This window comes from Podarcis muralis, chromosome 17 (assembly GCF_964188315.1).
Source record: "Podarcis muralis chromosome 17, rPodMur119.hap1.1, whole genome shotgun sequence".
Taxonomy (NCBI): Eukaryota; Metazoa; Chordata; class Lepidosauria; order Squamata; family Lacertidae; genus Podarcis; species Podarcis muralis.
The window spans coordinates 122,778-138,432 of NC_135671.1; the positions used below are offsets into that span (position 1 = coordinate 122,778).

Genomic DNA, 15,655 nt, shown 5'->3' on the forward strand with positions numbered 1-15,655 from the left:
CCGTGCTCGAAAGCACGTCAAAGTGCAAGTAGATGAATAGGTACCACTCCGGCGGGAAAGTAAACGGCGTTTCCGTGCGCTGCTCTAGTTTGCCAGAAGCGGCTTAGTCATGCTGGCCACATGACCCGGAAGCTGTACGCCGGCTCCCTCAGCCAATAAAGCGAGATGAGCGCCGCAACCCCAGAGTCGGCCACGACTGGACCTAATGGTCAGGGGTCCCTTTACCTTTACCTAAGGGGGCCATAGCAGTGGTTTCTTAAAAAGGTATCCTACAAAGTCTGCTTGATTATTCTCCTTGGGTTCACCCTGAGAGCTTGTTTTAAAAATACAAGTTGAGCAAAGCTCAACCCAAAACATTAAGATCTTTTTGCAATAATCCAAGAAGCTCTCAGCCCCTTGTAAATAATTATCCTTCTTGCCACTGGGATAATTCCATGCTTTTTTCTGCTGCTGTTACAAATAAACAGATCCGCAGAGAGCAAAAATGCCATGCAGTCACCTTTTTTATTGTCTTATGCTTGGGAAATAGCTTTTGGAAGTTAGAATAGGAAATATGTTGGAGATGGGTACAAAGGAAAGAAAACAAGGCAGCAAGCCTTCAGTGACCCTTAGAAACAGACTTTGGAAGTCCTAAATACAAATGTCTTCCCTTTAAGGGAGAACACTGGGAGGCATAACATCTTGAGGAATATAAATTTAATGTCCGGATGCTTTCAAAGTGCCATAACTTAGTCGTCGTCGTCATCGTCGTCGTCATCATCATCTTCATCTTCATCATCTTCATCAACATCATCGTCTTCAGTGTTTATCTTCCCAGAAAGCACATCCTCTATCCAATCTTCCAATTCCTCAGCTGTTGGGAGGTCATCATCATCTCTGATATCCATCCAGACACTATCAGCCTAAAAGAAAAGGCAGTATAGAAAGAAAAATGAAGATTTGCTTCATGTAAAATAGCAGGAGATTGGGCCAAACATTTAAATCCTGATCTGCCCAGTTATGTGTATAATGAGAGGTGTTAAAAGGTAAAGGGACCCCTGACTATTAGGTCCAGTCGTGGATGACTGGGGTTTTGGAGCTCATCTCACTTTATTGGCCAAGTCAGCTGGCGTTTGTCCACAGACAGTTTCCAGGTCATGTTGCCAGCATGACTAAGCCGCTTCTGGCAAACCAGAGCAGCGCACGGAAACGCTGTTTACCTTCCCGCTGGAGCGGTACCTATTTATTTACTTGCACTTGATGTGCTTTCAAACTGCTAGGTGGGCAGGAACTGGGACCAAGCAACGGGAGTTCACCCCGTCGCAGGGATTCGAGCCGCCGACCTTCTGATCGGCAAGTCCTAGGCTCTGTGGTTTAGACCACGGCGTACCACCTTCCAATTCCTTTAGGTGTTTTCTCCTCAGCTGAGGGAAGGGTAAGCAGTGAGAGTCCAACTTTCCTTTTGGCTATCTGTCATAGCTGCTTGAGCTGAGATTCCTGCATTGCAGGGGGTTGGACTAGATAACCCTTGAGATCCCTTCCAACTCTACAGTTCTACGATTCTGTGACTCCTCCCCCTTGCACTGCTTTTGCTCTAAGCACTGGCCCTTACACTGTTCTGAAGTAAGCCCAGTTCATCCTCACTGGACTTTTGCTATGATAAGTATTTGCAGAATCAGCCCTCTGAGATGTGCATGGAACAATACATAGCAATACATACATAGAAAGTTACAATGAATAGAAATAAAAGTTGAATTTCCCTCCGCACCACATTCCTTTTTGTAGTTGTCACAGGACCCCAGCCACACCCCTGCCCATGTGAGCACCTCACCACACTCAATTGCTCTCCCCTTCCCCAGACTTCCCCACTGTCCCCAGGTGGAAATTCTTCATTTAACTCCCCTGACAGCCTCCATGAAACAATCTATGCTCTGCTGGACCTCGAGAACACCTTCGTAGATTGGCGTTTCAAAAGTTTACTTAAAAAATAAGAAGATATTTCTTAGTGGGGGGGTTAGCATGGTTATATGCACATAAAATGGGACACGGGTGGTGCCGTGGGTTAAACCACAGAGCCTAGGGCTTGCCGATCAGAAGGTTGGTGGTTCGAATCCCCGCGACGGGGTGAGCTCTTGTTGTTCGGTCCCTGCTCCTGCCAACCTAGCAGTTTGAAAGCACGTCAAAGTGCAAGTAGATAAATAGGTACTGCTCCGGCGGGAAGGTAAATGGCATTTCCGTGCGCTGCCCTGGTTTCGCCAGAAGCAGTTTAGTCCTTCTGGCCACATAACCTGGAAGCTCTCTGCAGACAAACTTCAGCTCCCACGGCCTGTAAAACGAGATGAGCGCCGCAACCCCATAGTCGTTTGCGACTGGACTTAACTGTCAGGGGTCCTTTACCTTTTGTGCACATAAAACATTCGCCAAAGGGAAAGGGAAATGAAACAGGATAAATACACCCACCTAGTCCTATCTAAAACTCTTTTTCATTTCCTCAAATTCTTTTAAGTAAGATTATTTCAGTGGAGAGTTCTTAGGCTCTTCTGTCTGCTAGCAGCCCTCGCTTTTTCCTCCTGCACCAGGCTAGAGTTCTTCAGCTCTTCCTATATGCTGCTTCTCATCTCTGCAAGCACACACACACACACACACACACACACACACACACACCCCGCCGCCATCTGGATCCCTGAGCTACCCTTTTGAAATCTCAACCCACAAACAAACCAGACAACAAAAAGTTCACCTTTGTCTCAATTCCATCTACAGACAAGATTTCAAGCAACCCACACTTTACCTCATTATTTTTAACACCTCCTGAAAGGTTTACCTGCCAGACAAAGTTGGCTCCAGTAAAATAATAATAATAACCATAATTCTAAAACCAAACTACATCCCAGATTTTTTTATTTCTTTGTAAACAGGAGGGCATCCAAGTCATTCCCTCAGCATCCCAGAACAGGATGAACTGTTTTTAACAAGTGACGGTTGGCAAGTTCTAGTCTACATCAGTTGAGATTTTAGCATTGTCGTGGGTCCCTTCCAATTCTACAGTTCTATGAGTTGCTACCAATGACTCCCAATAAAAACCACTATCACCAAGAGAAGGGTTGTAAGTTGTTCTAATATTGTTTTTAATGCTGTCACCTGCTCTGGGACCTTAGCGTGAAGGGTCTCTTATGAATAAATTAGTAACAGAAAGGAGTATGGGAAACATGGAATAAAAAAGGAGGGAAACGATAAAAGATATAAATGTAGGTGCCATACGGAGTCAGTTTATCATTGTATCTGGATTTGGGAGCAGACGGCCTCCAGTATGAAGTGTGGAAGATGGTTGGGAAAATAAAATGCTTGTAAAAATTTGATCAGGTGTAAGAACACGATTTGCAAAAAGAAATACAAGACTGCCCTCTCTAGTTTGGTGGTTCCTATAATCAGTTATAATAGTTTGAACAAGATATCTCACTCCTGACAGAACAGTGCTCTGCCAAATTGCTGAAATGAATGTTTGCTTTTCAAATTAAGAGCAATTGACAGAATCAAGCGGATAACGCTTTTTCTGGGCTGCTCCTCTTCAGACTGCATGCATACTCATGACAGCACTGAGTTTTCTGTGCCTCCCTCATGTCTTCCACTTGAACCGGGGAACCACCTATGGGCAGTTTGCTAATCTCACTGCTAGTGCTTCTCTAAGGGGCAGAGGCTGACTGCAATACAGAATATTTTACAATATTCAGCCAGTTTTATTTCTGTCCTTAAGAGATTTCAAAGCTCAAATTTAGCTCTTAGAATCAATTACGCAAGGCAAGAATCTTGTCTAACTTATTCTGAAGTTTGACTTGTGAAACGTTCGACTTCCAAAGCACGGCTTCTGATTGGCTGCATGAAGCTCCTGCAGCCAATCAGAAGCCGCAGAAGCCCCATCGGACATTCGGTTTCTGAAAGAACGTTTGAAAACCGAAACACTCCAAGTTTCTGATGGTTCGGGAGCCAAAACGTTCAACTCCCAAGGCGTACAGAAGCCGAGGGACAACTGTATCTGAATTTTTGTACCACTTTATTGACTTCATGAATCAAAGGAAAGATGCCATAACTGGGAATTAGCAGGCTTCCCTCCCCCACCCACTTGCTACTGAACTGACTTCCAAGCTATCTATGATGGATCAGGGTTGGCGCCACCACAACCATAAGTGGGACACCACTCCTGAGTCTGAATATGTATATGATCATCCTCAGCACGCAACTATAGTTCTGTCTCTGAAATAAGCAAGACTTAAGTTGGCAGAGGACTTCCTAGAAGTATACTGCAGTGGGATACCTGGAAGAAGAGAAGAGTATGGGTGCGCCAAACGAAGAAATCCAGTTTTTGGACTTTGGATAGGCCCCATGTCAGTTTGTCTCTTCCTTGAACCTAAAGCTACCAGGTACGTGAACTTGCTGATACTCACATCTGTGACATTGACCACACCAATCTGTGGCTTGAATAGGTCGATCTTGAAGGTCTTTTCCCAGTACACAATGAGCTGTAGGAGCAAAAGAAAAGGAAGCATTTCATATAAATATGGTGATTTATTAAGCGGTGCACAAATCCAAGTTCACCCAAATAAATAATGGGGCCTGACAAGGCAGAGACTAGAGGGAAAGAAGTGAGGTTGCCATCCAAATGTGTGTGTTATTTTTGTAAGACTTGGGCTGTTGTTCTCCATTTCTCGTTCAATATTTTCTTTCCCTTTCATCCTTTGTCTCCACCAACACCTTCCCGAAAGTAAGGGTTAATTTGAGCCAAGTACAGCTGGCAGAATGGTACTTTCCGTGCCAGAGTTCATCTCTAGGAGATTTGCCGTTGTAGAAGTAGATAGGAGGGTGCCTATGAATCTATCTGGAGCACTGGGAAAATTACAACAAAATGACAATAACGCCAGGCCATCGTACTCACCAGAGGAAAGTCGTCTGGGTCAATCCACACAATGCTCAGTTCAGGGTTGTCGGTATTGTCTTTAGCAACCTGCTTGACAATTTCCAGGAATTCAAAGCCATCTGAAAAGAAATACGGTTTAAGTTCCTCTCATGCACAGATGTCAGAAGAACCCACTAAGCTATCCTAGTCGTCGTCGTCGTCAGGGTGAGAACAGGATGTCCCAAGCAACCCTGCCAGTGGCTGAAGAGAATAAATAACAAATATTGGCCCTCTGCATTTTCTCATTGCCATTCAACTGTCCTTTCTGTTCTGGACATGGGGAGTAGGCCGATAATCTCTTCATTTCTTTGCCCATCTTCTCCTCTGCATGAAGAACATCATGACTTAGATGGCATGTAAACCAAACATTCCTGGAGCAACAAAGCCATGTTGGAAACCCCTGCAAACAAAGGAGCTGAGCTGCGGGGAAAGGGTTCCTGTGAGCAGCAGTAGTTGGCTGTCCAAAGTGCAGATTAGCTGGTGCCTCTGATATCACTGGCCCCCTTCCTCCAAATCCCTGAGGTAGTTTTGCAACTCAGGAAAAGCTGCACACTAATAATAATAATAATAATAATAATAATAATAGGGGACGCGGGTGGCGCTGTGGGTAAAAGCCTCAGCGCCTAGGGCTTGCCGATCGAAAGGTCGGCGGTTCGAATCCCCGCAGCGGGGTGCGCTCCCGTTGCTCGGTCCCAGCGCCTGCCAACCTAGCAGTTCGAAAGCACCCCCGGGTGCAAGTAAATAAATAGGGACCGCTGACTAGCGGGAAGGTAAACGGCGTTCCGTGTGCTGCGCTGGCTCGCCAGATGCAGCTTGTCACGCTGGCCACGTGACCTGGAAGTGTCTCCGGACAGCGCTGGCCCCCGGCCTCTTAAGTGAGATGGGCGCACAACCCTAGAGTCTGTCAAGACTGGCCAGTACGGGCAGGGGTACCTTTACCTTTACCTTAATAATAATAATAATGATGATGATGAAATGAAGCAACATATTTGCACTGTTCGTAGCCATGAAATGCAAGAACTGTAGTCTCCGATAGATTTACACACTCTCACATAAAGGAAAGGTGTGTTCACAACTGTCAGAGCTGCCTCAGGTCCCAGCTCACAGAGGACCAACGCCAGTCCGTTGTTATATAAAATAGTCTTTATTGAAGTTCAGTTTCTCATTTACAGCCATGGCGCGCAGCTCTACGTCTTAAACCCTAGACCGCCGAAGCTCCGTCTGAGTCTCCTCCCCCCAGACACCAGTTTAAGACCCTAGCCTTGCTCCACCTCTTCCTCTGCTCCCTCCTCCTCTGGGTCCGCTTGTCCGCCGAGGTCTTGCCCTTCCTAGACTCTTCTGACGCTGAGTCCCCTGAGTCTTCCCCCTCCCTCCGGCGGGCTTTAGGACCTGGTTCCCAATCCGGGTTTTCTGCTGTCCCGCGCGCCTGCACATTTGAACTTGGCGCGCGCGCCCAGCCTGCCACCTTCCTTCTGACCGTTACACTGCTCCTGTCGCTGCTCCCCTCTTCAGGGACGCTAGCTGGGCCTGACTCCTCCTCCCTGCTTGCCAGAGGAGACGCTGACTCTGACCTATGGGGCTCTTCCCCCCCACTACGCTCTGGTGGGGAAGCTGGTCCTGATTTCCAGCTACTGCTTTGGGAGTCTCCGCTGGCCCCCTGCTTCTGGTGTGTCCCCCCTGGGACCCCCCTTGCCCTGGCCATCGGCGCCCCCTTTTGGGAATCTTCTGATTCACTGGAGAGGCTCATGGAATCTCTCGGGTCACTGTCATTCTGCCCTCCGCTGCCCTCAGATTCTTCCCCTTCGCTCTCCATTTCCTCTCTCCCCTGTGCCTCTGCTCCTGAGCCCCTGACAACAACAATTCTTTCAAACTGTAGTAGCTTGTTCTTGCATTTACGTCAGCAGTAAATTACTTCACATTTATGCAGTTCAAACACAGCCAAAGCATGAGGGAGCAAATTACTGCTGCCTTTACTTTGTCCCCAGGGTGAGTAGAAAAGTATCACTGACCAAGTATGAATCCTACAGACATAGGAGGGTTAGAGATATCCAAGCAAATGGTTTTATTCCATGATCTGCTCTCTTGTGTTATTGCACGTAGGAAGGGATATGTTGTAATTTCCACTGATCTCTGAGCTCCAGAAAGGTGGACAAAGAAAGAATCATAGAATCATAGAGTTGGAATAGACCACAAGGGCCATTGAGTCCAACCCCCTGCCAAGCAGGAAACACCATCAGAGCACTCCTGACATATGGTTGTCAAGCCTCTGCTTAAAGACCTCCAAAGAAGGAGACTCCACCACACTCCTTGGCAGCAAATTCCACTGTCGAACAGCTCTTACTGTCAGGAAGTTCTTCCTAATGTTTAGGTGGAAAGATTCCTTACCTGGGTCATCTTCTTCAGCAAATGCCACAATGTGAATGCCATCGAGGTCATCCTCCTGTGGACAAGAAACATGTGATTGGTGAGCTGAAAGGGACGACAGTGCGCTGGGCATGGGGAGATGGACCTGAAGATCGGTCAACCAGAGAATGTCAAGAAAAATCTATGATTAGAAGTGTTTCTAGAAATTAACAGAAAGATAAATATGAACAGAATCAACAACAAAAAATTAGGCAAAGTTCAGTGGGGGTCTGAAAATAAATGAGCAGACACAAGATGGAGATACACTGGAAAGGGTTCTAAATGACTTGCCTCAATATGCTAATTCCGCATTTTATACTCATGGCTCCTACCAATAAAATGTCGTCCTTGTTTGGGTCCAACAGCAGTCAATAATGACAACCTTACAATGAATTCCAGGCTTCATTGTAGACTGTCTCACCAGAGTGGTGCATGCTCTGGTCATCTCCTGCTTGGACTACTGCAATGCACTCTACGTGGGGCTACCTTTGAAGGTGACCCGGAAACTACAACTAATCCAGAATGTGGCAGCTAGACTGGTGACTGGGAGCATCTGCCAAGACCACATAACACCAGTCTTGAAAGACCTACACTGGCTCCCAGTACGTTTTGGAGCACAATTCAAAGTGTTTGTGCTGACCTTTAAAGCCCTAAACGGCCTCAGCCCAATATACCTGAAGGAGTGTCTCCACCCTCATTGTTCTGCCCGGACACTGAGGTCCAGCTCCGAGGGCCTTCTAGCGGCTCCCTCATTGCGAGAAGTGAGGTTACAGGGAACCAGACAGAGGGCCTTCTCAGTAGTGGCGCCCGCCCTGTGGAATACCCTCCCTTCAGATGTAAAGGAAATAAACAACTATCTGACTTTTAGAAGACATCTGAAGGCAGCCTTGTTTAGGGAGGTTTTTGATGTTTGATTGTGTTTTTAATATTCTGTTGGAAGCTGTCCAGAGTGGCTGGGGAGGCACAGCCAGATGGGCAGGGTATAAGTAATAAATTATTATTATTATTATTCCTGTGATTGATCGGCAGGTTCCATGGTCCATAAGGCTCTTCCCCCACAAGTTATTTTTCTTGCAGAGGGACAAAGTGTCCCAGAACACATATGGCAAGCCACTTATTTATAATGACTCAAGAAAAAGACTTGGGGAGTACATAGATTCTGTCTAAGACATGTAGCACAGTTACTAATCTGAACTGCACCTGAACAACCGTTGACTAAATATTGTATTTAGTCAATTCACCAGCTCTCTCCTGTGGCCCAAACCCCAGCAATCGAAAACTCCCAACCGAAAACTCCAGCCTTTTTCACACAACTCCATCATGTGGTCAGTGAATGTATGAATGGCAAGCAAGAACACATCAGATAGTGAAGATCAGCAAATCACTCTGCCCAACCCTGATTGCTCCACATTGTTGTCGTTTAGTTGTGTCCGCCTCTTCGTGACCCCCTGGACCTGAGCACGCCAGGCCCTCCTGTCTTCCACTGCCTCCTGCAGTTTGGTCAAACTCAGGCTGGTAGCTTCGAGAACACTGTCCAACCACCTCATCCTCCGTCGTCCCCTTCTCCTTGTGCCCTCCATCTTTCCCAACATCAGGGTCTTTTCCAGGGAGTCTTCTCTTCTCATGAGGAGGCCAAAGTATTGGAGCCTCAACTTCACGATCTGTCCTTCCAGTGAGCACTCAGGTCTGATTTCCTTAAGAATGGATGCGTTTGATCTTCTTGCAGTCCATGGGACTCTCAAGAGTCTCCTCCAGCACCAGAATTCAAAACATCAATTCTTTGGCGATCAGCCTTCTTTATGGTCCAGCTCTCACTTCCATACATCACTACTGTACTTAAACCATAGCTTGAACTATACAGACCTTTGTTGGCAAGGTGATGTCTCTGCTTTTTAAGATGCTGTCTAGGTTTGTCACCGCTTTTCGGAGCTAAATATGTATGGCTGAACACAAATGTTGGGCTTCCACACCATCAGGGATCTACACCATCAGGGTTTTCAATTATTTGAAGAACAAAAGAAGCCTTCTGTATATGCAGTTGTATGCATGTAAGGACTCCTTTTATGCATTCAACTTTATATGGCAAGATGGAAAGGCCAACATAGGAGGCATGATTGCATGGTTCTCCTGTAACTTTGTATGAGGAATGCTTACGAAGTTAAGAGGGCTCCCACCTTTCTACAAAATTCTGATGGGTATAACATTTCAAAGACTGTAGATGGACTCCAAGTCATTAAGGACCATTAAAGTGGTTTCGTACAGGTCATGATCACCCATAAAGTTTGTAAGGCAAAGCAATAGACCAATTCATGAGAAACAAGGCAACCAAACAATCACAGAAGGTTCTTTCTGGTGCTGTCCAAAAGTGAGAATTGAAGGGGACAGTTGGGGCATAGGAATGGGAGAAAGGAACAAAAAGATTCTGGCAGGGGTGTCTGTAAAATCTAATAAGAGGAAAAGAGAATTGAGAAAGGTTAGCATTTAAAAAAAATAAAAAATAAATCTGGGATGGTTTTCTTTCCTAAAAGCCACAAGGTTGGCAGCAAGGCCTTGGGTATCTGGGCACAATGAAAATTATATTGGCAAAGGCCATCTGAGTTGGCAGTCAGGTTGTTTATTGTGCACCTGCTATGAATGTCATCTTGGAATTATACCATGGAAAACCCTCATGTTCCTTGTCTTCCACCAATCCCAGCTTTCAATTTCAATTGGTATTAATGCAAGAGGAAAAAAATCCATCTAAATGCTAATTTCTTTCCCCTCTGAGCCCACCAGTTACAGAACCCCCATAAAATGAAGAGCTAAAAGAATAAGTGGAAAACATCTCTGGGGGAAGGTGGGGGAATTGTAAGAACGAGGCTTTAGAGATGTTTGGAGCAGATTTACTACTGAAATGAGAGCAAAAATAGTCCACTGTAATGTGTGGTTTGTGTGTTTCTTTTCTCCCCCCGCCCCTCGCCCCACAAGACAATTCAAACTGTCTTAGCACAAACACAATTCCAAAGTCGATAACTCATTAAACAAGTGGCAAAGGCTCATCTCTGATGCAGTGGAAGAAACCCGGGCTTCATTTTCCTAGCATCTCCCAGTGCCAGTGTGTTAGAGGCTGCCATTCAACTACCAATGGATGGATCTGTCCATTTTGGTTTATCTGTGATTTTGCCATATATGCATATGACAATTTCTCTTAGATTTGTGTACACTATTTTCATGAATACTGCCTTTGACTGGGGGGGGGGGGGGTTGGTCCTTGAGGGTGCCCCCCTAGTGAATGCTGGATAGCAGAGCTACACGAGTCCCAGGTTCACATACCCAAGCTTCAAGTAGCAAGTGGGGGGGGGGTATTTCTTCCCAGTTCTTTGCTGCATGGCTGCGGTTTGCAGCTGTTAACATGCCCAGGAGATCCGAGGGCTGTGATTCTTCCTTATGACATAATCCACCTTCCCAGATGCCTTGGATTTGGTTGTAGCAAGCATAACAATTTTACCATATACTTTGCATTCTGAGTCTTCTTTACGGGTGTGCTTGACAATGCAGCTAGTCTAGATACTTTCTCACGAAAATATCCCCATCCCTACAGCTCCCAGTGCTCCCAATTTGTTTCACTTACCCAGGTCTCAAACATATCTTCTGGGCGCAGCTTGCGCAGTGTGGCTCTGAAAAGAAAGAATAGAGACCTCAGTTTTATGGGTGAATCTGTATGGTGATTATGATTGTAAGAGATTATGTGTAACAAAAGTAGACTCAGAAGACAGGAACTTCCACTGGCAGGCGTAAACCAGATGGACACAGTGGTCCATCTTTTTTTGCAACTGCAGTAAGTCTGATTCCAAACCATACGGGAGAATCAGCAATTTCCATTACCACAAACAGCAACAACGTGGGAGCAAGGAGGAATAGACCCTATCCGGGCACAACATATCATGTACAGTGGTACCTTGGGTTAAGAACTTAATTCGTTCTGGAGGCCCGTTCTTAACCTGAAACTGTTCTTAACCTGAAGCACCACTTTAGCTAATGGGGCCTCCTGCTGCTGCCGCGTGATTTCTGTTCTCATCCTGAAGCAAAGTTCTTAACCCAAGGTACTATTTCTGGGTTAGCGGAGTCTGTAACCTGAAGCGTATGTAACCTGAAGCGTATGTAACTCGAGGTACCACTGTATTTTTTTCTTTTGTGAGTCGAGGCCCCACCCCCACTTGGAGTGAAAATAATACACATGGACACAAGTATTTAGGTTAGTGAGCTAAGAAGGCCACAAATATATTGGTTACAGAATGTGAGTGGCATTGGCCTAGGCATTGGATCGGACAGACTATACTTGACTCCTGCCCGCTCTGCCGGGAGTCACACAAGGGTTAACAGCCAGTAGGGGGAACTTGTTGATGCAAATCAACTGGAAGCTTTCCCCTAGCATCACTGGGGGTCGAGCCATGGCCCTAGCCACCCCCAGGGCATAGGACAGGAACCACGACCTCCAGCTTCCTTTAACTCCCCTTCAAGGGGAGTGGTAGGTGATGGCCACAGCCTCCCCGCCAACACACAACAGCCAAACCTGACAAAGTTGTGACGAGTTGCTATGAGGTAGGCGAAAAAACCAAGTGGCTGGTACCAATCTGCCAAGTGGGAAAAAATTCCTACCAGGCCCCCTGGACAACCAAGGCGACCAACCGAAGTCCATAGCAAGGTCAAGAAACGAAGGAAGAAACCTAAGGGAGGGTGGGCGGGTGATCCGAGGAAGCCAGGAACAAGAAGGGAGAGTCTGTGTGCCCGCAATTGTTCAAATACAGCTAAGCCATGCCCCCACCCAGCCGTATAGGCTGGCTGGTGAGCGTGACGCGGGCACAAGACTCAGAGACGCAGGGGGCTGAGTTACGCCCCCTGCCAGCGCGGGAAGTGGTTCCCGCTCACAACACCTGCCCTCCGTGAAGAGGAGAGGCCTTTTCTGATAATTTTTATTTATGATTTTCAGTTTTATGCATTTCAATAATTTTACAATCATTTTAATGTTTTGAAACTCAACTTCCTTCCCCCTCTTTCTGCGGTTCCTTCAATTAATTTTTTTATATTTTCTGCATATTCCAAATTAACTTAATCATTTATTCATCTACTTTAAATGCAAACTCTTATAAAACTGCAGGTTATTACAATAATCCTGCCACTGTTCTTATCTGTTTACAGTTTGTTTGTAAATATTCAATAAACCATTTCCATTCTTTTATCAAAAGTTTGTTATCTTGATTTCTTATTTTTTCTGGTAAGTTTCGCCATTCCTGCATATTCCACAAATTTTTGTATCCATTCTTCTTCCGTCAGGACTTCTTCTGATTTCCATTTTTGGGCAAGTTAAATGTATCTTTTTCTACCCACCTACTATTTGCATACCTTTAAAGGGTTAGCAACAATGGTGACCACCAACATCCAGAAGGATTTATGGTATTTTATGCCACCAAAGAGTTTGGCAGAATCAACAGGAACGCGCTCCCTTTCCATGTGAAAGTCATCTACTAAGACAGCGAAGTTCATGTCTGTTCCACGACCAGACTTGAAGCCAGATTGAAATGGGCCTAGGAAATCAATTTCATCCAGGGAAACCTGGAACCAAGACACCAACACCTGTTTCTGTTTGGGCAACACTTTGCCCCCTAAGGAACTATTTCAGACTGACCAATAGTTGTGCAATGCTGTCAAGTCCAGTGACAACTTTTCAAAAAGTGGCCTTCCCTCCTCTTACTTGAAGCCAGATGGCATTATACCTTGCTAAAAAGAGAAATTGGGCACAACACAAACCTATGTGGCCAGACCTTCTCTGGCAGCTTTTATTAGCCAGGATGGGCAAGGATCTAAAGCACAGGTGGTGGGCCCATATCTCCACAAATCCTAGCTACATCCCTGGGCAACACAAGCTGCAAATAATTCTTCATTGCAATCCATGTCCTGTATGTGTGTGGGTGCAAACATGGCCATGCAGATTATAATGTTGTGAGCCTCTCAGGAACCCTTCATTCTATTGTTCTTTTCACAAATAAATAAACCCTGCAGGATTTCCAAATTATTGGTCTATTGGTACACCCCCATTTTGAGTTACCATATATCTGCAAATCACTCATGAAGAGGTTTTTGTGCAGGCTGTGAGGAGAAGGAGGAGGAGGAGGAGAAGAAGAAGAGGAGGAGGAGGAGTTTGGATTTGATATCCCGCTTTATCACTCCCCTTCAGGAGTCTCAAAGCGGCCAACAATCTCCTTTCCCTTCCTCCTCCACAACAAACACTCTGTGAGGTGAGTGGGGCTGAGAGACTTCAGAGAAGTGGGACTGGCCCAAGGTCACCCAGCAGCTGCATGTGGAGGAGCGGAAACGTGAACCCGGTTCCCCAGATTACGAGTCTACCACTCTTAACCACTACACCACACTGGACACAATAATCAAGAGACCTGCAATAGCAGGGCCTGTAAAACACAAGCCTTCAATAGGATGTTTGCCACTCTCAGATGAGAGACAGATTGGGAAGACAGACACCTGAACTCATACCCTCCAACATTTCTCTGATGAAAAAAGGGACGTCTATTCCATTCTTATTCTTATTCTTATTCTTATTCTTATTCTTATTATTACCCCACCCATCTGACTGGGTTGCTCCAGCCACTCTGGGCAGCTTCCAACATCTAGAAAAACAGTAAAACTATTACAGGGCTGCTTTCAGATGTTTTCTAAAGTTTATAGTGTTACTAATCTCCTTGGCTTGGGAGTCGCACAACTCCATATCTGTCAACATTTCTCCGTTTAAATTGGGAAAAGTGAGATGTTCTAGGATCAAAATCAAAAACCAGGATGGCTTCTGTAAATCTGGAACGGTCCCTGGAAAATAGGGACACTTGGAGGGTCTGCACTGCAACTGGGATGCCCTGACCCTATAGGACAAGGGGTACTATTCTGAGTTCCATGATTGATACCTTCTGTGCTCATTCACAAAATCAACCAGTTCTTCTTCTGTATATGGCTTGTCAGGGACATGGACTGGTTCATCCATAAAAGGCTCATAGAAATCCACCTCATTTAGCTTCAGGCCCAGTTTCTTTGCAACCTATAAACAAGCAAAGACACTGGTAAATTATGGGCATTTCTTTTGCTGAAAAACATTTCTCTCTAATATATTGTCAGCTCACACTGAATACTTTCTGAATGATGGAATTATTCAACATGTTAGTATGTGGAAAGTTAAAATACCGCAACAAAGAAATATAGCACTACATACTTTCATAACAACAAAAACACTGCTATCATCAGAATCAGCAATGCTCTTCTGAAAACAAACAAAGCAAAATTGAATCTAGGAAGGTTGGATGGCAGTTTTCGTTTGTTTGTTCTTTAATCCCACATGCACAGTTTTAAAATCCCCTTTCTATATTCATATACAATAATTTATTATGATAATTTACATCTAGTCCAAATATTTTAAGCGGCTTGCAGTTAACAACACAAATAACAACATTAATAAGTTAAAGCAAGAACATCCACAGTTGCTAGGAAAAGATCTAAAACAAGTTAGCATTAAAAGCATCAGGCAAAAAAAAGTGTTTATCTGGTGCGGAAGAGATATCAGGATCGGCAGCACTGAGTGAGTCTCCTTAGGGACAGTATCCCACAGCCAAGATGCCAGAACAAAAATACAATTTCACTGGTCACCATCCACCTGACTTCAGAAAATGTGGGAACTGAGAAAAGTGGAAACTCGGATGGCAAGGATACTGTTACATGTGGGCAGATTATAGGAGTGAATGATTATTTCACACGAATAAAGAAATACACAAGACCTTTATATGCCCCTTAACAACTATGAAACACTGTACACAAAAAAGAAGCAAGCTAAGAAAAATGCAAAAGAAATCGAATACACTCCTCATCTTCTTTTGAATTTCATTCCAAGTCATCGAGGTTTGAGTATCAAGTCCCAATATAAATGGCAAGAAAAACTGTGGCCCACACCCCACTTCATCAGAGGAATGAAGTGTTATCCTGAGTTGCAGGTACACAGATATACGATTGGGTGTGAGATTGTAAAAAGTAAAGTCAGAGGGAGATTAATTTTTGAAAACTACAGATAATGATAATTACATTCTCAGCAGCGGTAATTCACAAAACAATTTTGATAACACAAACATCAGCTCAACCACCCGGCTCTCATAAGCCATTCTTGAGTTACTATACCAATAATTTAGGAACTTTCACCACTTTGTAACTAAGCTAAGTGCTACTGCCTCTGTAACTTTTCTGACTGATGTATGGAAAAGCACATGACTCTGACCTTTGGAGAGTTTGTAAGTAAAC

General features: G+C 45.0%; 1 protein-coding gene across 1 annotated transcript in view; it reads right to left on the reverse strand.

Moving 5' to 3' along the window:
• Window positions 1–485: 485 nt before the first annotated feature.
• The window catches only part of CASQ2 (calsequestrin 2), a 30,239-nt gene continuing 15,069 nt past the window's right edge, over window positions 486–15,655 (reverse strand). The window contains exons 6-11 of the mRNA XM_077921442.1: window positions 14,281–14,411; window positions 10,944–10,989; window positions 7,316–7,370; window positions 4,910–5,010; window positions 4,422–4,496; window positions 486–902 (exon numbers count right to left, since the gene is read on the reverse strand). Coding sequence (XP_077777568.1) covers window positions 729–902; window positions 4,422–4,496; window positions 4,910–5,010; window positions 7,316–7,370; window positions 10,944–10,989; window positions 14,281–14,411 — 582 coding nt within the window. The 3' untranslated portion in view covers window positions 486–728. The remainder of the gene's footprint in view (window positions 903–4,421; window positions 4,497–4,909; window positions 5,011–7,315; window positions 7,371–10,943; window positions 10,990–14,280; window positions 14,412–15,655) is intronic.